We start from the raw sequence: 23,876 nt of genomic DNA, 5'->3' as shown, positions 1-23,876 counted from the left end.
GGGGCCCCCTGGATAAGTAGATTTTCGCTTAACAAAGTGTGCAGTTCGGATCAAGTGGCCGTGCCCCTAAAAGTTGTACAGGTCCCCCTGGAGCAAACACACACTCATAGAGAGCAGAGATCAAGATCAGGAACAAGCGCGCGCGATCAAGTGTTTGACAGCTGGTTTCACTTGTTGTTACCTATAAATTTTAGCCCGGGCTTGAGGGGGGCGACCCAGGTGAAACCATTAATCTCCAATAGCTCCCTCACTTGGACCCCATATCCATATACTTAAATGGCACCTTTTGTGGCGTGGAACTGGATCTCTCTACAGCCAACAGCTTTTCCAGCCTTTCAGCAGTTTTGAGGATAAAATATGGCGACCGACCCTGGTCAAACACTTGCCCAACAGAGGGGGTGGGGGGAGGCGGGGCGGACTATCATATATTCATAAAGGTGGGGGGTCCACCAAGGTTGAGTTGCATGCAGGCGCGCACGGAAATCCAAACCTCACTTCTTGGCGACCGACGGCGGCGGCGGACAAGTTAATATGAACACGTTAGTACTGAGATATTAATTAATGCAGCTGCCGCTCGTGGCCGTTTGGAGGGGGCCCAGTTTCCGTGGCCAACGGGCAGCCAAGGGGCTCCCCCGCGCTCAACAGCCACATTAGGGAGTTAACAAGTCCACTAATCGATTCATTTTAATTATTCTTTTCCGACAAGCAGCAGCGGTCAGCAGCCGAGTTTCGAAGGACGGAGGTCCTCTTTGGGGCTGCGCAGGCCCCCTCGGCGCAGCAGGGTAGGTTCCGCGTGTGTTTGTGTGTGTGTGTCTGTTGAGGGTAAACCTATATGGCTATACGAACTTTGAGAGCTACCGAGCGGCCACTTATTTCTTCGCTCAAGGGGGTCTCTCCGGTTTGGTGTGGCACGGGAGAGTGTACTAATTACGGTAGCGAAGGTATTCGTTGAAACACATAAGAAAAATGTTGTTGTAATAGGTGAATTAAGAAAAAAAAAACAAAGGTTAGAATTGCTCAAGTTCAAAGTAAACCAACTACTCAACACTATTTTTTTTACTAATCTTTCAATTTGATATGGACGATAATAAATGTGATTGTATCTTCTGAAATGCTAGGGATTGTGGTTTGGTTGAGCGTTTTAGCTAGGGATTATTTAAAAATCATAAAAATGTTTTTATTAGATTATTTCAGGATACTATATTTTACTCACTTGAAAATTTATCACTTTTTAAACAAATTTGTAGGAAATTTTCTGATCTTTTCGAAATATTTTTTTTAGAGAAGTCATGGCTTTTAAAATGTTATTAAATCACGTTATATTTAATCAAACGAAATTTATTTCAGAGGGTATAACCACCAAACGGTGCATGATATAACAAATCATGATAAGTACTTTTTGATTTCAAATTTGATTTTTCATTCACATACACATAACATAAAGTCAACATATAATTTTTGCAGTTCCGTTGTGAAACTGTTTGTGTTTTAAAAATTTGAGAAATATCAAATGGCCTTCCATACTAATGAAACAGTGGTGAATTGTTGAACATTTCAGCATGGTTTTGAGTGCTGAGAAATGATACTTTTAACTGTTTTGAGTTCATGTTTTTTTTTTTTCAATTTTCCTGATATTTAAACTTATTTGGTTTTTTACTCTCATGAAGACCGTTGGAAATATTTTTTGAAGTTTATGTACCTTGACTATAACCAAAGTAAAAAATAAAAAAAAAGTTAAAAATTTAAATTACAGGCGACGGTTTCAACATTTGAATGAAAAAAGTGCAAAAAAAATGCATAACACACCTGTCCAGTTGGTTTGCAATCATTAGTTTAAAAAATTTTAAGTATTGACGAAAATTTTATTTTTGCTAGAAAAAAATGTTTTTGCGGTGCTGTGAATTGCAATTTCATAAAAGTTCAAAACATTTTGAAACGAGCCCAAACGCAGGGGGTGACATAAACTTTGAAAAATATTTGCAATGGCTTAACTGAACATTAGTAAACCAAGTATTTGGATCCTTATAAAGATTTTTGACTTTTAAGAACGATAGTCATCCATTCTGGAAACTTATTGTAATCTGCTTCATACAGTGCTCGAAGTTTAATTTTTTTTTTGAGGTTTGAAACCTGTTTAAAAAAAAAATAATAAAACAACAGGCCAGGATTTTATCAATTCATGGCAGAAAGGCATGAAAAATACCTAACAATCGGTTTGAAATAGTTACTAGATGAACATATACTTTGCAGTATTGTACAACGAAATTTCACTAAAACTTAAAAAAAAAAACAATTTACTCAAACATATTATAAATGATTATAAACGTAGGGTAGAGTAGTCATCAATGAGACACGGGGAACAATGATAAAATGGCTCTCACAAGTCGTAGTTTCAACCAATCAGGCTCATATTTGGGGGAAAGGTGTGTCTACTGGATACACGTCTGCCATATAAGTGGCTTTGGTTATAGACGCTCCCTTGAAAAGTAATTCATAAATGTTTGATTCTGGGGTGTAAAAGTAAATCATGGACAAAAAATACTTTTTCGCTCGTAGGCTGCCATTTACACCAAAACTAATATTTCTTCAAATGTCTTTCGACGTTCCATAAGGATTAAGTTGGGCTACAATGTCCTTTCATTAGACTTGGCAAAAATTTAGAATACACCCAGAATCCAGGACTGTCTCATTGTTCCCCACTCTTTTCAGCCCATGGGTAACAATGAGACACTTTGATTTTTCTTCAATAAACTTTTCAAAATCGATGGAAATCTTTCAAAACATGAATTAAAATAGATTTTTGGCATATTTATAGAGTTTGAACTTCATTTAACCAACATTACAAAGTTATTTGGTATTAATATATGGATTTTACAAAATTTAAATACTTTTTAGTGAAACTTTTGTTATTAAAAGTTTCATGCTGGCAAAATTGCTCTAAAATGTTCAAGGCAAGTCACCTGCAATGGAACAATACAAAAACATGATGTTTTACTAGAAAAATGTTGATTTTCGTAGAGTGTCTCATTGTTCCCCAGCTGTCTCATTGTTCCTGCCAAGTGCGTCTACAATGAGACAGTTGAATAACTCTGGCTGTAGATGTCGGATCGATCTCATATTTTGGTCAATTGAAACTAATGGCTTGGCCAGCACAGAGCAAGAGACTCAGACCGAGTAGTCCCAGGGTCGGCATTGCTACTAGGTGATTCAGGGGAGGTGACGGACAATCAGGAAAACCACGAATTTAAACTTTTTCACAGCACTTTATTGCGGGATCTTTGGGAAGTTGGAAGTGGTGTGTGGGTATGTCAGTGTGGGTCGTTCAGGGGCTATTCTTACCGCGCAAACTCAGCTGATGATCGCGCGCCGGCGACGTTCGGGCCGGCAGAGTGGCTTCCAGCCTCGACTCTGCGGCGACGGTCCCGTAAGGGGGGGGGGGGTTGTTTGCTGGCTGTGGCGGCTTGTTCCTGGCTGCGTTCGTCCGGTCCTTCGGTTGCCGGATGCAGCTTCGTTCGCCGACCTTCGTAGGCGGCTCGATTCTACGGCTTCGTGCCGGTTCCGGGTTGATGGACGACCAGCGGGCGTTGCTGGCTCCGACGGGCAGGCGTCTTCCCTCCTTGACTAATCGGCAAGCCCCGGAGTCCACCGATTTGGGCTCGCCGAGAGGGGTCCCTCCTTTACGTTGAAGGCCAGCGGCCTGAGGGTGGTCGTCCTTGACGGTTATGGAGCGGGGAGGCGCCAGACGACGGGTTGGGGTCCTTTTACGTTTAGACGTAGGCAGATGCGCAACGCGACTTACAAAGCCTAGGCCGACCAATCCGAGACTGAGCGGGTGCTCTCGGAACCTCCGGGTTCCGACGATGGCGAGGGCGATTGGCTACCCTCCGCTGGAGCACATCCGAACTGCTCGGACGCCTGATTAAAAGAGGCCGATTTTCCCCAAATCGCGCTCTCTTGTTGATTCCCGAGTCCATGATTTCCCACCAATTTCCGTTTGACGTAAGTGGGCGCCGCCATGCTACCCCACAGGAAATTGATGGGCATCAGCCTCGTTCACACTATAAGCTTCGCCCCTTCGCAACTGGCGTAGAGTGTAATGTGGTGAATATGGGAAATAAAGTGTTGTGGCGAAGCCTATATTCGTCAGGATTGGAACCAACGGTTACACAATGATAAAACACATTAAAAGAAAGATAATGCAACTAAAAGCTCATTAAGACATGCTGATGAAAAAATTAGAAAAATCGTTGAAAGTTGAAAACCAAAAGTGTCTCATTGATGACTACCCTACCCTACTTCATATTTTTTTATCTGCACTTTAAATTTTACTTCAATTTAAAAGATTTTATTTCACTGTTTTTCCCCTGATTTTTTGGACTATTTTTGAAGAGAGAGACAAAAACTTTGAGATATATCGATAACATTTTTATTTCCATTAGATAGACCTAATTCAGAATAAGTCTATCATTGTGAAATGCCCCAACTAATTGGTTTAAACTTTTCTGAAATACAGAAAATATAACAATAGCTTCATGTTAGAACGTTGAAAATCGAGACAGGAAAAAATAAGAACTAATAAGGTGACCCTGAGAAAACTATGTTTTGACAAAATTTAAACATTAAGAATCTACATTTCAGTAACTAAGGCTGCTGCAAATATTTTTTTAAGTTTATGCCCCTCGACTTTGATCAGTTTAGTTTATAATTTTTTTTTTTTTTGGCATTGAAACTTCTCAAAAAAAAAAAATATTTATTAAAACAACCAGCCAGCAATCTATAATTTCAAATCAAAAAGTCATGAAAAATTCATTGCAATCGGTTTGCATTAGTTACCTAATGTAAATATATTTTGCAGTATTGTACAACATGATACCCATATTGTAAAAACTGAAATTTTGAGTTTTTTTTTCGAAAATACGTAGTTTTGTGAAAATTTTTAGTGTTTTCAAAAAAATGTTTTTATTACATTCGAAATGTATGAAAAAATCCCGATCTTTTGATACCCATATTGTAAAAACGGAAATTTTGAGTATTTTTTCGAAAATACGTAGTTTTGTGAAAATTTTAAGTATTTTCAAAAAAAAATTTATTACATTCGAAATGTATGAAAAATACTGATCGTTTGATAACCATATAGCAAAAACAATATATTTTTAGTTTCTTTAGAAAAAAAGCATTTTCAAACTACAGGAAAAATACGTATTTTTGTAGAAAATTTTCATGAATTTATAATTTTAATGGATAGCTGACATTTTCCCAATTCCAAAACACTATAATATTTTTATGTTTGCATGATTTTTCTTAAGATTATAGCCAATGTCTCCCATATAGCCAGAATCCCATTAGCTCTGTGCCTCGGTTATGCACGCCTCGGTTTTGCATCCCCCATATGCGGTGCTAAACCGAGGCATGTCTGTATACCTAATTCAGTAATTAAGTCTATCATGAAATGTGAAATGTGAAATAATTTGTTTTAACTTTTCTGAATTGATGGGATGAGCATTAAAGCAGAACATATAACAATAGTTCATGTTATAACATTGAAAAGCGACACAGGAAAAAATAAGGGCTAATATGGTGACCATGAGAAAACTATTTTTTGACAAACTTTATTCTTTAAGAATCTACATTTCAATAACTAAGGCCGTTGAAAATATGTTTTATGTTTATGGCCCTCGACCCTGACTAAAATCGAGTGGTGAGGAAAAAATAAATTGAAATTACGATTCATGATTTCCACATTTCAATGAAAAAAGTGTTTTGAAAACTTGTTCAGTTGTTTTGCCATTAATAGTTTATAAAATATCTAAGTTTTGACGAAATGCTGTCTAGGGTGCTGTACATCAGAATTTCTTATAAATCCAAAATATTTTTAAATGAGACCAAACATGCTAAATATTGTTAAAAAATTAATGCTAGACTGATTTCAGTTAATAAAACTTATATTTTCATTATAAATTTGAAGTTTTTTTTAATGTTTTTGTTGCCAAACGTTTGCACAAAGAATTTATCAAATTATAAAAATACCAAAATTCATCGCTTAGGAACCTCCCGCAAATTGCGTATTTTTTCCTTCAAAACGTTCTCAAAAAATGAGTCTTTCTCAACAAAATTGCATTATTAGCTGCTCTGATAACAATAAAACCTATGATAATACATGAACCTACCTGACAGATGGCAGCAAACTATTTCGAGCACCATAAACGCAATTACACACTTAAATTACGTCGTTCACTCATCATTTCAGATCAAGTCAGTTAGGTTAGGTCTAAAAGACGCGTGGTGCGTTCCCATGCCGACCGGGGGATTAGTACTTGATGGATTGAGATATTTTCTGTCATAATTTTGACAGAGTAGGCACCCCATACATTCCAGCACATTCATCATCGGTTGGTTTTTGAACCACATTCGACATTACGCACTCAGACGTGGTTTAAACTGCGTGGGACTATCTTTCTTTACTGAGAGGAAGCTAATTATAGCGCAGCAATAAAATTAACTTTTGCCAGTTAAGAATATATTTGGCATACTTCTCAGCTCCTTTTTTTCAGAATCTAATCGCAGAAAGCTACTTTTCAGAGTATATTTTTATATCAGCTTTTTTTTTTGTAAGAAACAGAAACATTAGGGTAAAGTGAACTAGTGTTGGATAGTATGATTCATCAACATGAATTCTTTTAGTCTGAATAAGATGATGACGGCAATTATCATTTGCCCAAAACAAATTCAAAAGTACTCCTATTTCTCATCTTTTACGGGTCAAACACAACCCGTTTCAATACCCTAAAACCCCTTCCCTCGAGCCCCCTCAGGTCGATCCTCAGCCCGAACGCGCCGTTTGACCCCGTGTCCCAGATCGCTTTCACCCGAGCCAACTCCCAGAGTCAACCGTTGCCGAACTCATCGTCACTCGGCGTGATCACATCTTCCAACCGGGCCGCGAACGGTGCTGACGCGGTGGTGCAGTACCGTGGTACAAATTTCGCTCCCAGGCGCAAAAAAGTGGCCACGTCGGAGGGCGGTGGCGCGCAGATCTAGGCGAAGGGCGTTCACGACCCCCCGAGGGACCGACCTGGGCGCAAAAGCCCAAAACCACCGCGCCGGGTCGTCATCACCCGGAGTCCTCTCTTTATGGTGGTTAAACTATTCTCCCACGCTCGGAACACGATATTTCAATCTGTTTATGTAATAGATGCTAAAAAGCAGATAGATTTTGATGAGTCGAAGCCTGGCCGCCGCCACCACCAAGCGGTTGGAGACTGGGAGGAAGATCCGGGCCGTGGCCACGACAATCCGAGCCGAGTTCTGGCTGGCTGACTGTGCGCCAAGGAGTTCCAACTGGGAGGCGGAGGTGATGCTGGCGAGACAAGGCGACCGTTTTGCAAACAGTCATTGAGGGTTAGGGTTGCCAGATCTGGAAAGAGTTAATTGAATCACTGTTCAAGCTGGGAACTGTCTATGTAAAAGTATGGAGTTTCCCAAAATCTAAAAACTTTTTGATCTGCTAATTTCTGGTAACACTATTGCTTCTCGAAATGACTTCTCGGGGTTGGGGAGCGCAACGAAACATGATCATGAAGCATTCATTTAACCAGAAAGTGTACATACACCTCAATGGGGGTACCATCCTGCCCCGCCCCCCTCACTTAACCCTTTTTCGAGAAGCTCTCAAACCCAAATGCACCGTGCAGCTTCAGCACAATACCCAGGTTGACGTTTATTGCAGTTGAATTGAATTGACTCCAAACAGCTCCAAATAAACCCCTCTCGTGTATATTGAACGTTTTATTGTAAGTGAGGTTATGTTACGGACTATCCCTTGAGACAGAAGAAGATGGGAACCTTCGGTTAAGGGCCCCGCTGCTGCGGCTGCTGATGGGTTCCTCCGAGATTTGGAGAATGGTCTCCTCACGAAGATTAACGCTCGCTCTCGGTTGATGGTGGTGTTGGCGTAGCGTTTGTACGTGCTCACATCTAGGTTGTATGGTGGTGCTGCATCGCGTGCTGAGTCTGAGGATCTCTGAGAGTGAGAAAGAATGAAAAACGTGATTCCAGCATAAATGATCCGATTTCACATTAATAAAAGGGTGCACTTGGGATGCTAAGAAATTTTGGAACTCGTAAATGTTACTTAATTTGACCTTCCATACGTGGATTTAAAAGAAATCTGACAATTCTTTATTTTATAAAACAATTATTAAACCGATTTAAAATTATCAAAGTAAAATTAATCCATCCTAAGCATTCCTAGTTCAAGCTTAAGCGACACGAGAAGACCACGACTACCCATTGAAGCGTAAAGGCAAAAGGCGTGTTTTGTTTGTTTTTTCTTCACTTTACGTGCAGTTTGCACTTGGCGGGAAACCTCCTCACGAGGAGGAGAAGGGCCTTTATTGCTGCTAAGCATTGCCCCCTCACCCTAACCCTCCTCTCCCCCGTAAGGTAGACAGACACTCTTCGGAAATGGAAGTTAATTAGGTTATTCCCACGCACTTAATAAGGAAATACGCCACTGCCGACTGTTTGCAGTGACTTGGAACTGGCCAAGGTATTGGGAGAAGGTTCAAGTGAACAAGTGAGCAAATCTGTCCGTTGTAGTACATTGTTCTGCTCGGGCAACAAAGTGGTACTTTAGTAAGTTTGTTTGCTGCCCTTTTTCTCGTAATAGTGTGGTAATTGATGATGTTTCACTCTGTTATCCGATGGAAACTAATCGGTGGTTTGAGAGTAATAACATAAAATGTGTTTGTTTTATTTTCACGTGATTTTTTTTAACAAGCCCAGTAACGCTTATATAGCGAGGCTCACGAATCGATTAGGTGTTCATGTATAGGAGTTACTAAATGTTGATTATAATGTACTTTATTTTCTTTTCTTTACAGGCAGAGGGCCCACCAGTCCAGCTAGAACCAGTTGATCTCAGCGTTCGGTCACCACCAAAAGGTATGTTTGTTTGATTAACTGAGCTATTGATAATAGCTTTACATACTTTTTATTTTGTTATAAGGGTCATTCCATCTCAACTGAGTACACTTTTGGACAAGGGGTTTCCAGCATCGTGTCAGACTGGTCACTAATCCGGAATTACTTGGAATTTGAGCAAGTAATTCTGTAATTCCGGATTTACTGAGTAATTCCAGAGTAATCCTGGTAATTCCTAATAATCCCAGTAATACTAGTAATTCCATGATTCTTGTTTGTGAAAACATACTTCAGAAAATAATAAAATAATAAAAAATAACTGTTTAAAAGATGATTTCGATAAACCTTTTATAATTTTATTTATTGCCTATTAATTTTCATGTATGAAACCAAAATTATAGCTAGTACGGGATCATTCGGATTTTGAGTAAGTAATTCTAGAATTACTCCGCAATTCTGCAGTAATTCCTATAATTCTGGAATTACCTAGTAATTCGAGTAGTTCCATAGTTACTCAGTAATTCGTGTATTTCCCATTAATTCAAGTAACTACTAGTAATTCTTAAAAGGTAAATCGGCAGAATGCATTTTGCTTTTCCTTGATGCTTTTTATGGTTGTAAGAAGTACAGAGCGGATTCGAAATGTCCGCCAATTTGGATGCTCTCTAATTCAAATGTATTCGGATGAAAAACACTCAAACGTCAAAATCAGTTGTCAGTTGTAGGGCGTCCAATTTTCCAGGGTTTTGAGTTTACCGGAAAACGGAAAAAATATATTTTTTATCCCGGGAATTTTTTGAAAACGTCATGAAATCTATGTTTTCTTTATATTAGTTATGTTTTTAAAATCAAACTATTAGCACAATACTATTAAAATCAATCTAAACAGGGATAGCACTTTTAGATAGTTTTGAAGATTTTTTTTGTTCTTTGTTGTGCTTTGAATGTTAAATGCACTCGAACGCCAAAATCAGTTTTCAAAATGATGTTGATATTTACCCAATTGTTCGATGATTTCCAAGCAGGACGTCTAATTTTCCCAGGTTTTGAGTTTCCCGGAAAACGGGAAAAATATTTATTTATTCCCGGGAAGTTTTTAGTTTTTGAAAAAGTCATAAAATCTATGTTTTCTTTATATTTGTTATGTTTTTCAAGCTTTAAATTTATAGAATTAGCTCAATACTATTGATATCAATCTAAACAAGGATAGCAGTTTTTAGATAGCTTAACATTCCAACGCCCAAGAGTTCAATTTGTTGGGTGGTGACGCGCGGTCAATTATGTGGCATTGTGTGTGAAAAGAAAAGAATTTTATTTCGTGTTTCATCCTGATTGGCTTGCTCAAGTCCTTCCTACATCATCGTTGATCGGGAGGCACGACGTCGTGTGAATTGTTGCATTAAAATAAGTTTAAGTATTACTGTAAATGACTGTAAAAAAGTCCTTCCTATATCATCAATGTCGTCTGGGTAATCGTGATGAAAAATTACATTTATTCAGTATTTAAATACCTGTGCGCGAGTGTTTTGGTGTGCTAATTAGAAAGACCTTCCCATAGCATCGTTGCTCGGAAGGCTCGCCGACGGGTTTGTTATTAAAGTCCTCCCCATAGCATCGTAGCTCGGGAGGCATCGAAAAGCCAATACCTTATCCTACTAACCAAAAAAAATAATCACGTGATGCTTGAAGGAGATGCTGTGGATTCAACGGTCTCAAGCGGTATCAACAAGTATATAGCGAAAAACTATGTGCTTGATGAGTCTGCAACTTCAACTATCGGACTAATATTCCTCCCTTTCGTTGAACTGCAGGCTTCTTGGGAGGGCGCCGGTATTGACTAATAAAGTCGGGGTCTTCAGGGGTTAAACAGTGAACGGATGGTTGGCTCCCAATGATCATTTTTGATTCATTGTTTAACTTCAGCTGATCTGTCAATAACGGAGTAGCAGCTCATTGGCAGTCAACCATGCTCATGCTCATGCTCAGCTTAACATTCCAACGCCCAAGGCTCCAAAAAAGTTGGAACGGTAACTTCAACTCGCTGGTTCTCGGGCATAACTCAACCAATCAAGATGATTCTTCTTTCCAGTGATTTGTTAGATGTTAAGATGATTATAGAACTTTGCAGAACTTAATTCGATCAAATCTGTAATTTTTGCGATCAAAAACATCGTTCCAACTTTTTTTTCGCGCAAAAAAAAAATCGCAAAAAAATCCGCGGCGGCAGTCGTTTTAAAAAGATGGAACGATGTTTTTGATCGCAAAAATTACAGAATTGATCGAATTAAGTTCTGCACAATTTTAGGATCTAGACATTCTTACAAATCACTGGAAACAAGAATTGTCCCGATTGGTTGAGTAATGCCCGAGTACCAGTGAGTTGAAGTTACTGTTCCTCCTTTTTTGGGAGGCTTGGGCGTCTGTGTAAGTTGGACATGCGTTGGGCGTTCCAGTGTTAAACAAATTTTTGCTGTTCTCTTTTGTGCTTTGAATTTCATATGCACCACATTTCTAATTCAAATTAAATAAGTATCTTATAAATATTTATTTTTTATTTATTTCTATATGACATGAATAAAACAGCTTGAAAATTGGTTTAAGATGTCTAAAAACAAAAATGACAACAAATAAAATGGTACCAATTTAGGTAAATTTTAGAAAAGTTTAAACTTATTAATTGTAATACTAATGTAATTTCCAGGCCAAATTATGATTTTTGCTTAATTTCGGAAATTCCCCGTAAAACATATAAAAATCCCGGGAATTTTGTGCCGGGAATTCCCGGGATGGACGTACTATTGCCAAGCACGTGGTTTTGTGCATTTGACAGCTGTCATTCGATCCAATTCTCAATATGCTGGAAGCTAGGCAGTAATTCCAAGTTATTTTTATAAATTTGAGCAATTCTGCGTGGTTTCTGGAAATCCCAAGTAATTCTGGGTAATCAAAATAATTCATGACATATTGCCAGTAATCCTGGTAATTCCATTTAGACTGGTCAGTAATCCTTGATGCTGGAAACCCCTTGCTTTTGGACTCGACCTTCACCGATTTGAAACAAACTTGAAGGGAACGTTCATCTGTCGATAGTTAACAGAAATCCCAAGTTTGTTGCTGATCTGACCATCCCTCTATTTTTGGCACCGCCCTTTTTTGACGATTTTCTAAAAAACTTTTTTTTCTTTTAATCATAACTTTGCAAATACTTGAGCAAAAAACTTTCTACAGGTTGCATTTTATAGAATATTGTCCAAGGAATTCGAAAAAAATAAAATTTTAACCCTTAAATGCCCAATAATATTATATTTTAACGTTTTAAGTATTAAAATTCAATTTTGACCAATTCCTTATGCTTTTATTAGAATTATTTTTTCACTATCGTGTTTCCTGGACAATGTTACATAAAAATCAATGTAGACCTCAAACGAAAATGAACTATTGGCGAGATACAGCGATTTTACTCAAAAAAGTATGATTTTGCGCAGCACATGGAAGTACATGGTGTACTTTTCAACAAAAAGGGATGAATCCCGCATAGTTCGGTTTTTATATGTAAGAAACTTATTTCGGATTTGAATTCAAACTTTTTTCAGTAAAATCGCTGTATCTCGCCAATATTTCATTTTAGTTTGAGGTCTACATTGATTATAATGTAAAATTGTCTGGGGAACACGATGGTGATAAAATAAAATAAATAAAAACATAAGGAACTGGTCAAAACTGATTTTTAATACTTAAAACGTTAAAATATAATAAAAGTGGGTATTTAAGAGTTAAAATTTTATTTTTATCGAACTTCTAGGACAATTTTCTAAAAAATTCAACCTGTAGAAAGTCTTTTGCTCAAATAGTTGCAAAGTTATGATTAAAAGAAAAAAAAGTTTTTGAGAATATCTTCAAAAAAGAGGGCGGTGCCAAAATAGAGGGATGGTCTAATCAGCACCAAACTTGGGATTTCTGTTAACTATCGGTGAAGGTCGAGTCCAAAAGTGTACTCAATTGACCTGGAATGACCCATAAGTAATTTGATTGTTCATTTGCGACAAAAACCTTTTCATTAAATTTACAAAAAAATAAAATTCAATTATTTAACTCACAGAAAACCAAATTTTACCTTTAAGACATGAAAGACTAATTAATTTTAGATTTAGTTGTTTGTTGTTTGTTGTTTGTTGTTTGTTGTTTGTTGTTTGTTGTTTGTTGTTTGTTGTTTGTTGTTTGTTGTTTGTTGTTTGTTGTTTGTTGTTTGTTGTTTGTTGTTTGTTGTTTGTTGTTTGTTGTTTGTTGTTTGTTGTTTGTTGTTTGTTGTTTGTTGTTTGTTGTTTGTTGTTTGTTGTTTGTTGTTTGTTGTTTGTTGTTTGTTGTTTGTTGTTTGTTGTTTGTTGTTTGTTGTTTGTTGTTTGTTGTTTGTTGTTTGTTGTTTGTTGTTTGTTGTTTGTTGTTTGTTGTTTGTTGTTTGTTGTTTGTTGTTTGTTGTTTGTTGTTTGTTGTTTGTTGTTTGTTGTTTGTTGTTTGTTGTTTGTTGTTTGTTGTTTGTTGTTTGTTGTTTGTTGTTTGTTGTTTGTTGTTTGTTGTTTGTTGTTTGTTGTTTGTTGTTTGTTGTTTGTTGTTTGTTGTTTGTTGTTTGTTGTTTGTTGTTTGTTGTTTGTTGTTTGTTGTTTGTTGTTTGTTGTTTGTTGTTTGTTGTTTGTTGTTTGTTGTTTGTTGTTTGTTGTTTGTTGTTTGTTGTTTGTTGTTTGTTGTTTGTTGTTTGTTGTTTGTTGTTTGTTGTTTGTTGTTTGTTGTTTGTTGTTTGTTGTTTGTTGTTTGTTGTTTGTTGTTTGTTGTTTGTTGTTTGTTGTTTGTTGTTTGTTGTTTGTTGTTTGTTGTTTGTTGTTTGTTGTTTGTTGTTTGTTGTTTGTTGTTTGTTGTTTGTTGTTTGTTGTTTGTTGTTTGTTGTTTGTTGTTTGTTGTTTGTTGTTTGTTGTTTGTTGTTTGTTGTTTGTTGTTTGTTGTTTGTTGTTTGTTGTTTGTTGTTTGTTGTTTGTTGTTTGTTGTTTGTTGTTTGTTGTTACAAGATATCTATGAATTTATTAAAATTACGGCCAATCAAGCATCTTTGGGATTTGCGCTCAGTTTGAGCACCGGAATAAGCCCTTGATTACCTAATCTAATCTAATCTAACACAAACGCAGCCAGTCCGATGAAAGCATGCTGGAAAGTCTTGTGATTAGATTACGCCCCAAGCACTTTTCTTGTCATTATTAATAATTGCAGTACATCCGAAAACACCCGAAAATGTAATGCAAAAATTAAAGCTGTCAGCCCTACTGCGTTGTGTTTACCGCAGAGAGGATTCTGAGAACGGATCACATTTAACAGAATCTACAGGGGAGGAAGGATGCGTGGACATACCGTACCAAACTGAGCACCGGAACAATCCCTTGATTACCCACAAAAAGTCATTTTTGTTGCACCTAATTCCCTTAGTGTTTGAACAAAGAATAAAAAACATACAATTATGACATTTTTGAACTCATTGAACCTTTTCATAACTCCAACTTACATCCATTTCATTCTCAAATGCAATCAAACTCCACACTTTCAACCCATACGCTCCCTCTTTCAAACCCTTCTATTCCTCCTTCTGTTCAGTTCGTTAGTCCGTTTATCGACGATCATAAATTATCATGTTTTATTATGTTTTAATAGCATAATTAATTTAGCAAGCTCGTTGAACATAGAGGCGGAAAAATACGCGCCGCCGCCGTTTGCTTTCGCGCCAAACACCAACCAAAAGCACAGCTGATTCAATCGCTGCCGTTGATCTGTTTTTCATACATCCTCTCTCACGTTTGCTTCTATATCTACCCGCTAAGGTAACAAGCGGAACATAAACACCACTGAGAGTCTGTTCCCTTCCCTGGCCACGTGACGGTATTGCACGGTTGACTCTCCTTTCAATCCTCCTTTTGAAGAGAGTCTCCTCATCCACTTGTTGCTTTGATTCAATACCGCTAGCAAAAAGGTAGTCTGACACACGACTCCGAACAGTCGAAAGAGAACAAGAGAGAGAGAAATTCTCATTCGAGAGTCGGAGAGAGCAGGCAGTCTCTCTGTTTACAAAACAAGATTGAACATGTTCAAAGGGGAGAATACGATTCTCATTGAAACTATACCCAGCAGCTTGTTACGAACGGGTAGAAAACGAAGTGACTGCATTTGTAAGGCTCCACTACTGAAAAGAGAGCCAAAGCACCCTCGTTTTCATCCATCGCTAGAACTGCGTTGCTCGCCGCGCACTATATATACACGTTCCACAACCTCGGTTCCTCGGAGGTGTGTGTCTTCGTCTGTGATGGCACGATAACTGAACATTGATCGCTTTGTTAGTTTGCAGATCTGCTCAGTGGCAACCCGTCACACTCTTGATAAACGGCAGTCCGGATCTGGTATCACGGGTGAACTCTCGCTGCACGGCGCCGGGCCGAACGCACGATTGATGTCATTCGTGATACAAGACGCTGCCCAGACCCAACTATTTCTCAAAATTGTTGAGTATATCGTAATTTAATACAGATAGCTTAGCTTCGGATTAAAATTACATTGTTCAGAACGCTTCCATATCACTAGGGCACCGCCGAGCGGTCGGCCCATTATTTTGCTGCTGTAAACAACAACATCACTGTCACTTTTTTAACACTCACAGAATAAACTTTTTTCACTGAATCATCATGTAAATTGATGCGTTAACTAGACCAGGTACATCCAATTGAAATCCGTAAGTCTAATAGTTTTTCTTATTTATTGGTGGAATGAGTTATGCTATGAATGTAGGGTCTATGTTTCAATTTTTATGGTTTGTTTGCATACAATATTTTAGTTAAAATGTGTTTAATCAAGTTTAATCAATAGGGATTTTATTTTCAATACAGTCCAGACTCGTGTATGAAGTGCACAGCAACAATAGTGTAAATTTGGATGGTGTATACATAATTTGAAGGTTTAATATTACCTCTTTAATGATGTAATATTACATTTATGCTGAATAGTGGTATTACAACGAAAAAGTGGTAAATTTTCCACATTTTTACACATTACTCATTCCCAGATGAAATATTACCATAATTTTATTTTTACTGTATTTAACATTTTGTATTTTTAATTTAAATATAGCTTTAACTCGGACCCGTGGCATCGTATTAAAAGGTGGTCAGGAACAACATAATAGGAAATTTAACGGGCTTTCTGAAAAAAATACACTGAAAGAAAAAAACAAGTCGCTTCTTTAATTATTTTTAGGCGTAAAAGTCTAAATTAAAGGTGAACTCACATTTTTTTTTGTTATTTTTTTTTTAATAGACTAAAATATAAAGGGACTCATTAAAAAAAATCAGATATTTACCTCCCTGTAAAGACTTATGACTTATTCTCAGTTGAAAGCTTCTTCAAATCTCTAGACTGCAAATATAACATCCTGGAGCAAAAAAGTTAAATTTTGAGAAATGTCTAATTGAAATTGAATTACAAATTTATAATTTACGACTAATGATTATTAATTGATATCTTGAAATCTTTAATTATTCCCAAAAAAATAAAGGACCTCTGCGTTTTTCATAGTTCTTGAATAAATTTATTCTTGATTATAATTTTCGTTTGATATAGATTTATAAGTTTGATAACGAACATAACCCAAAATGAATGAACAAAAATGATGTTTGCAAATCTGATTAAAAAGTAGAGTGAATCTTTCTGATTAATTTCCATAAAATATACCCTATCTTTTTTCAAGAAGAAGGGTGAATGTGTATGAATTTCATAGTTTTCGTAAAAATTTACTGATGAGGAAAAGGAAAAAATATGTTGATTGTAAAGAGCAGAAAATTGACCAGCCTCCTTTTATAACTCCGTATTAACTTGAAGAATCACAAAAATGTAGGAACTTTTCTTATCATTTAGAAAATATATTTTTGCAGGAATGTTTTCGCTGCGTACAATATTACAAATTTTCAAACAACAACATTTTTTTTCAAAAATGGGTTTCTAAACGTCTTAAGTCATTTTTGATTTGCATAAATAAATTTCTCAGTTTTCTTTGATTAATGTTGTTTCAATCATCAGATTTCCAGTATCATATTTTGCACTGAATCATTAGCACGCAAAATGGCTTAAGAGCTAGTTTTTCACCAGTGTGTAACAGGTCGTATCAAGGTGCTCCGATTTGGACGAAACTTTCAGCGTTTGTTTGTCTATACATAAGATGAACTCATGCCAAACACGACAAAGGGGGTAAAACGGGCATTGAAGTTTGATGTCTAAAAAACATCAAAAATCAGAAAAATTGCTCCCATTCGCGTAAAATTTGAACAATTCCAACTCTCTTAGATGCATTCGAAAGGTCTTTTGAAGCACTTTTGCAAATTACTGATAAAAATTGATATTTTTAAAACCTTATAATATCTTAACAGCCTCCAACACCCATACTCCCGTAGGTCAAAAGATAAGTAATTTCATGGACTATAAGCCTTCGGTAATAAATTTTTGGCCAATTGCAGTTTTTCTCATAGATTTACGATTTTTCTATAACAAACATTTTACAGCGTTAGTTTTTGCCCTGTAGCCCAAGAAGACGGCACTATTTGGGCTAATTTTTTACATATTCAGAATCCTTGAGAAATTTCACGTAGGTTTGAAGTATTCGAGTCGTAAACTTGACTTTGAAAAATATTTAAATAAAACATTGTTGAAAAAAAGTTAGATTTGGTTAACCCTGTGATCAATACGTCAAATGCTGTATCAAGCAGGCGAAAACCTGTTTTACCCTAAATCCAACAAATTGTTGAAAAATATTTGAATTTATTCTAAATGGCATTTTTTTCAATAAAATTTACAACTTTTTAACATCAAACTTACGTGAAATTTCCCGAGGATTTCGAATATGTAAAAATTGAGCTCAAAAAGTGCAACCTTCTTGGGCTACAGGGCAAAAGTTAATGCTTTAAAATGATTGTATAGAAAAAATCGTAAATCTATGAGAAAAACTTCGATTGGCCAAACATTTATTACCGAAGGCTTATAGTCCATGAAATTACCTATCTTTTGACCTACGGGAGTATGGGTGTTGGAGGCTGTTGCAAAAAGATATTAAGGTTTTAAAAATATCAATTTTTATCAGTAATTTTCAAAAGTGCTTCAAAAGATCTTTCGAATGCATCTATGAGAGGTTGGAATTGATCAAGTTTTACGCGAATGGAAGCATTTTTTTTATTTTTGATGTTTTTTAGACATCAAACTTCAATGCCCGTTTTACCCCACTTCCCTGTGTCGTAGAGGGCTTATATTTGGCATGAGTTCATCTTATGTGCAGACAAACAAACGCTGAAAGTTTCTTCGAAATCCGAGCACCTCGATACGACCTGTAGAACAAGCCGCGCAAAATTTACAAATACTGCCTCTTAAGTAGTCCCCTAAATTACATCAATAAATTCCAAAATTTGTTAAATGAGTTTTTGGTAAATAGCATTCAATTAATATTTACACAAACCAAATTTATAAAAATGAGAAAGTTTGTTTTCCGCAAACCTAAATCATTGCCAGGACCATCTGAAAAATAAAGCTTAAAAATCATCTACTCACAACTTTTCTTTTCTACTTATCGTTTACTTTGTAATATATACCTTTGAACGCTACATGTTCCGCTGATTTGCGATCACTTTATTGCTAGATATTTTTTGTTGAACCTTCCTCTCTCCCTCCCAGTCTCAGTCGTTAGTGGCTTGTACTAAGCGCGCACATGATCCGTCAACAAGATCCGTGCAATTTAACCAGCATGATCCCAAGTGGCCAGATCTATGAGCCTTGACAGGTCCCAGCATAACTGTGTATTCCACGTGACGATGCGCACCATGGTAGTGCCATATCTCCACTGAAAATCCCCAAGTAGGATTGCCGTGCAACGTGGAGATTGCAAAGATTGCGTGTTTCCGATAAGCTGCTGACCCAGTCGCGACTGAGGCGATGACAAGCGTCTAAGTTGCAGCTTGTTTACAAACATTTATTTTTTTTTGGTCTGACGGGCACACTTCTCGAAAGTGTGCTGAATTGCGAGTAGAAACGTGATAAAATGATAAAATGATAAAATGATAAAATGATAAAATGATAAAATGATAAAATGATAAAATGATAAAATGATAAAATGATAAAATGATAAAATGATAAAATGATAAAATGATAAAATGATAAAATGATAAAATGATAAAATGATAAAATGATAAAATGATAAAATGATAAAATGATAAAATGATAAAATGATAAAATGATAAAATGATAAAATGATAAAATGATAAAATGATAAAATGATAAAATGATAAAATGATAAAATGATAAAATGATAAATTGATAAAATGATAAAATGATAAAATGATAAAATGATAAAATGATAAAATGATAAAATGATAAAATGATAAAATGATAAAATGATAAAATGATAAAATGATAAAATGATAAAATGATAAAATGATAAAATGATAGAATGATAGAATGATAAAATGATAAAATGATAAAATGATAAAATGATAAAATGATAAAATGATAAAATGATAAAATGATAAAATGATAAAATGATAAAATGATAAAATGATAAAATGATAAAATGATAAAATGATAAAATGATAAAATGATAAAATGATAAAATGATAAAATGATAAAATGATAAAATGATAAATGATAAAATGATAAAACCTATCTAAAATGCCAAAAAAGAAACACGCCCCCGGGTGGACTCGAACCACCAACCTTTCGGTTAACAGCCGAACGCGCTAACCGATTGCGCCACGAAGGCGTCTTGTTAGAACAAGTAACTAGCACAATCCACATTAATTAGCACACATTTGCGACAATGGTCCAACCCACTTTAAATTTATTTTTATTACCCATAGATGTTCCCACCTATGCGGTAAGCAATTTTGCTTTAATTTTTATTAGCCGCCAACAGTGCGCCGGCTTATCTGTAAGGAACTTAGAACAACACACTTCACCGTGAGGAAGGGAGATCATAAAACGTTGAAAAGGGTGCTTGTACCACGTGTGTTGAGGTGTGGAGTATGCAGTGTAATATCTCTTCAAGGGGGCCTGGTACCGACGATCAATTTGAGATACTGCTGCAGCAAACTACCTAATTAAAAACATCTAAAAATGTTATTGATATTAATTGACGCATGCGATGGAAAATGCAAATTAACCCCATGCTGAGTAGTTTATGGCCCATTGGGCTAATTCTGCTAACGCGTTTTTGCGTAGGTTTTAGAGTGCATTTGCAAGAAGGAAAGCAGGTGGGAGCGTTTTATGAAGACATTAAGGGATTGGAATTGCAATTAGCAGAGTTAAATGTCATTTTTGTGCATATTTAATATTCCTGAACATCTATTTAAACTAGTTCAAATCCTTTCCATCGAAATTTGAGTGAGCGATCCTTGAGCAAGAGAGTGAGAAAGTGAATAATTTAGCGAATGAGAGAGTCAGAGAGTGAGTCGGTGAGTTACTAAATGAGTGAGTGAGTGAATCAGGGAATGAGTCCGTGAGTCAATGAACAAGTATAGAGCAGATACACTAATTCGGATGGAATAGAGTTCGAATTAGAGAATCCAAATTCACTAATTGGAACGACTGACAGCTGTCAAATGCTTCAAACAATGGGATTTAAATGTCAGTTTGACCTCAGCTTTTGGTTTTGACGTCTGAGTGCTTTTCAATTCGAATACGTTTCAATCATCGATCATTCGAATTAGTAAACATCAATGTAAACATTCGAAAAACAAAAAAAATGACGAATCCGTTATGTAAATGAGTTAGCGAGTTGGTGAGTGAGTGAGTTATTGAGGGCATAAGTGAAAATGATAGATTGCGTAAGTAAGCAAATGATTGAATGAGTTAGTGTACAAGTTAAGCGATTGAGTGAGTCGGTAAATGAGTTAGTGAATGAGTCAGTGAGTAAGAGAGTGTGTGAGCGAGTAAGTGAGTGAGCGAGTGAGTGTGCGAGCGAGTGGATGCTCGAGTGAGTGACTGAGTGAGTGAATAATTGAGTAAGTGAGTGAGAAAACGAAGAAATGAGTGGATGATTGAGTGAGTGAATTGGTAAATGAGTAAGCGAGTGAATATATGAGTGGTAATTTTCCCGGAAAGATTCGAACACGCGTTAGCATTCCTCAATCATCAAATAAACCATTTTACGGTGATCAGTCACAGCACCTTCCCATCCGAGGCTAACCAAAACTTCAAGGAAAGTGTCAAAGATGGTTTTAGTCACAGATTGTTTAACTATGATTAGAAGACCAACCGCTACTGTTTTGTCCCTGAAACGGCTGGACTTGACAAATGTTTGATAATGTCTTAAGTTGAGCTCTGTTACCTTCTCAAGAGGTCATCAATTTGCTAAGGTTTTAAATTATAATGATTTTTTAAAACCCCCGACCATCCCAACCAAAAGTTACCCAAGAAGCTTATAAAGGTTGAAGAGAGTACCTTCGGCAATTGGAGAGGGAGCTTAAATTGGTAATAATCAGCTAAGCCGATCGCATCGCACCGTGTCCCAACTTGCCTAGCCAGCGGCCAGCGGGCTTGGGTCGGTAGTCTATCATTATTTTGCGACTCCCTGTTTTTATTTCCCTTGGCAGGTCGAGATCTTGTGGCCACTTGCCAATCGGTGCCGCCGCCGCCGCCGAGCGATTGGCTTCCAGATCGATCAAACTGATTGATTGGAGGTTAGAGTGAATTGCATGTGATGGGGGGATAGTCGGAGGATTTTTTTTGCTCTCTCTCTCTACAGCTTCCTTGGGCTTCATAGCTGCCGACGGTTCCATTTGACACCGAGATGCAGTTAATTGAGGCCCCCACTTCTTGATTGGCCACGCAGATTGAGATTGGGGATTGTAATGATTATGAACAGTAGCGTTGAGCGGGGGGTTGGGGGTGTGAGGAAAACGGGGCAGGGTCAAACGAGATCAGGTGCGAAATTGCAGGTAAAAGCAGCAATTATGAGTTTGGTTAGTTTAGTTAAAGGGGTTGATTGAGGTATGGCGATTGCAAGCTAATTGAATTCAGGGTTTGGATTGAACTAACTTATATTTATTAATTAAGTCAATTTTTTTTTGCTAAAGTAATTAATTTTTATGTTACATTTGGGAGATTCAATCAAATCTAGAAATATTCACATAATGACACTGAGCAACTTTCAATACTAAATATTATTTTAGCTGATTTATGAAATGATTAAGCTATCTCATCATTATATATTTGAAGATCAACTAGTAAATCCTTTTTGTTTTTATCCCAATCGACTCGCTTAAACAGATAAACATTCATGAAATTGGAATCATAGGCAGATGAAGAGTTGGAGTCGTCTGATTTTCAACATGTTAGCATTAATGTTATTGTTAGAGTCGAAGTCGGAGTCGGCCGAGCCGGGTCTAATTGGAGAGCAGAAGTCAGAGTCAGGGTCATCAAACAAGTTATCCAACTTCTTATCCTTTTTTAACCCAACATAAAAAGCAGTGCAGCTAAGTCGGAGTCGGTGAAATCTACTCTTTTTGAAGAACTTTTTGAAAGAATTTTCTACAACTTTATTCGTTGTTGTTCTTGGATTAAAAGTCCTAATAAGTCAAGTTAAGTCTTTCTGGAGAACTGAATTTGGAGTTGAAGTCGCTTAATCTTCTGATGCCAAAGTTTGAATGGGAGTCGGAGTTGTTGGAAAAGAAACCGGACTCCACACTCAATTCGTCTATTTATCAACGACCTTGAACTATCAATCAACCATTACTTGAGCTTTTTCCAAAAAGCAAGATATATCTCAATTTCGCCACACAGTAGTTATATTGTTGCTGCTACTGCTCAAGAGCCCCAAACAGTTTGCAACTAGGTTCCACATTGTAGGTAAGGGCACCGCGCAGTTGAATATTCAATCCACTTGCCACACCTGTTCAAGTTCGAGTATGGCCAGAAGCGCGCTCGTTTTGCTCGCAAAGCACCATCATCGCTCAAAGATCCTCACTCTCGTCAATGGTGTGTTTGTTTTGCTGCCTCACATGACGGATTGCTGGAAAATTGTTGCTTTTTGCGCTGCGACGTCACTACGATACTCGGTCCATTGACCAGACCACCACCTCGAGCTTCATTGAGGGATGCACCCTCGGATCTCGAACGGTGTCCGTTAAGCGATCGGGAAACATTTCTTCGGGCTATCCCGGAATCATCTACGGTGTTGATTTGATGAAATCAGCAGCTCGAGTGTTTTTGCAACGAATGAGAGGAGCCAAGGGATATTGCCCTAGGAGGAACTTCTGGTACACTCAGTGACTTATAAATTATCATACTACTTTATCTTATAATTTTTTAGGTGAGGGTAGCATACAACTACCACTAACTATTTAATTTATACAAACAACCTTGGAAAACCTGGAAAAATTTAAACACTCTGCAATTTTTTCGAAGAGTGCAAAACAATCTAAGTTGTTCCTGGAAAGTTATTAGCAATTTAACGAAGACGTTTGTGTATGAAAAGATTATTTTTAACATCAACTTTAACGATCTATAGCGTTCCCTAACTTTAACCAATTCTGCTTAAAATTGGCACATACAGTATGTAAAAAAAGTATTTACACACCTTGGGCACTTTGCACATTTTGTGATGGAACATGTAAACAATTTACAGTTTGATAGAAACCTAGCATTACGTTTTGTTCAGAATTTCATGCCGAACATTTTGCTAAAAATAGCTTATGAAAAGATGATTTCTACAAAAGTAATAAAACAAATACTATTACAAAAATAAAAAAGGTGCAAAAAGTGTGTACATCTTTCGAAAAATTAACATAAATACTAGGGTGGGTACGTTTTTTCAAAAAGTTCTCGGATCAAGTTTTAGTATGGTTCCCCTTGTAGGGCATGCCCATAGGGACTTTCATGCCAAATATCAGCTCATT

The 23,876-nt window shown here is 36.8% G+C and overlaps 1 protein-coding gene and 1 non-coding gene across 2 annotated transcripts in view; one reads left to right on the top strand and one right to left on the bottom strand.

The window, feature by feature from the left end:
- Positions 1 to 23,876, top strand: part of LOC120416221 (Krueppel-like factor 8) — a 292,926-nt gene that overhangs the window by 194,086 nt on the left and 74,964 nt on the right. The window contains exon 4 of the mRNA XM_039577920.2: positions 8,883 to 8,943. Within this exon, the coding sequence (XP_039433854.2) occupies positions 8,883 to 8,943 (61 nt within the window). The remainder of the gene's footprint in view (positions 1 to 8,882; positions 8,944 to 23,876) is intronic.
- Trnan-guu (transfer RNA asparagine (anticodon GUU)) lies at positions 19,668 to 19,741 on the bottom strand. Its single transcript has one exon. It is a non-coding gene; the product is annotated as a tRNA-Asn (tRNA).

The sequence above is a fragment of the Culex pipiens genome, chromosome 2, assembly GCF_016801865.2.
Source record: "Culex pipiens pallens isolate TS chromosome 2, TS_CPP_V2, whole genome shotgun sequence".
NCBI lineage: Eukaryota > Metazoa > Arthropoda > Insecta > Diptera > Culicidae > Culex > Culex pipiens.
Note: the sequence above shows the minus strand (reverse complement) of the source record. Positions and strands in the feature narration are given on the sequence as shown.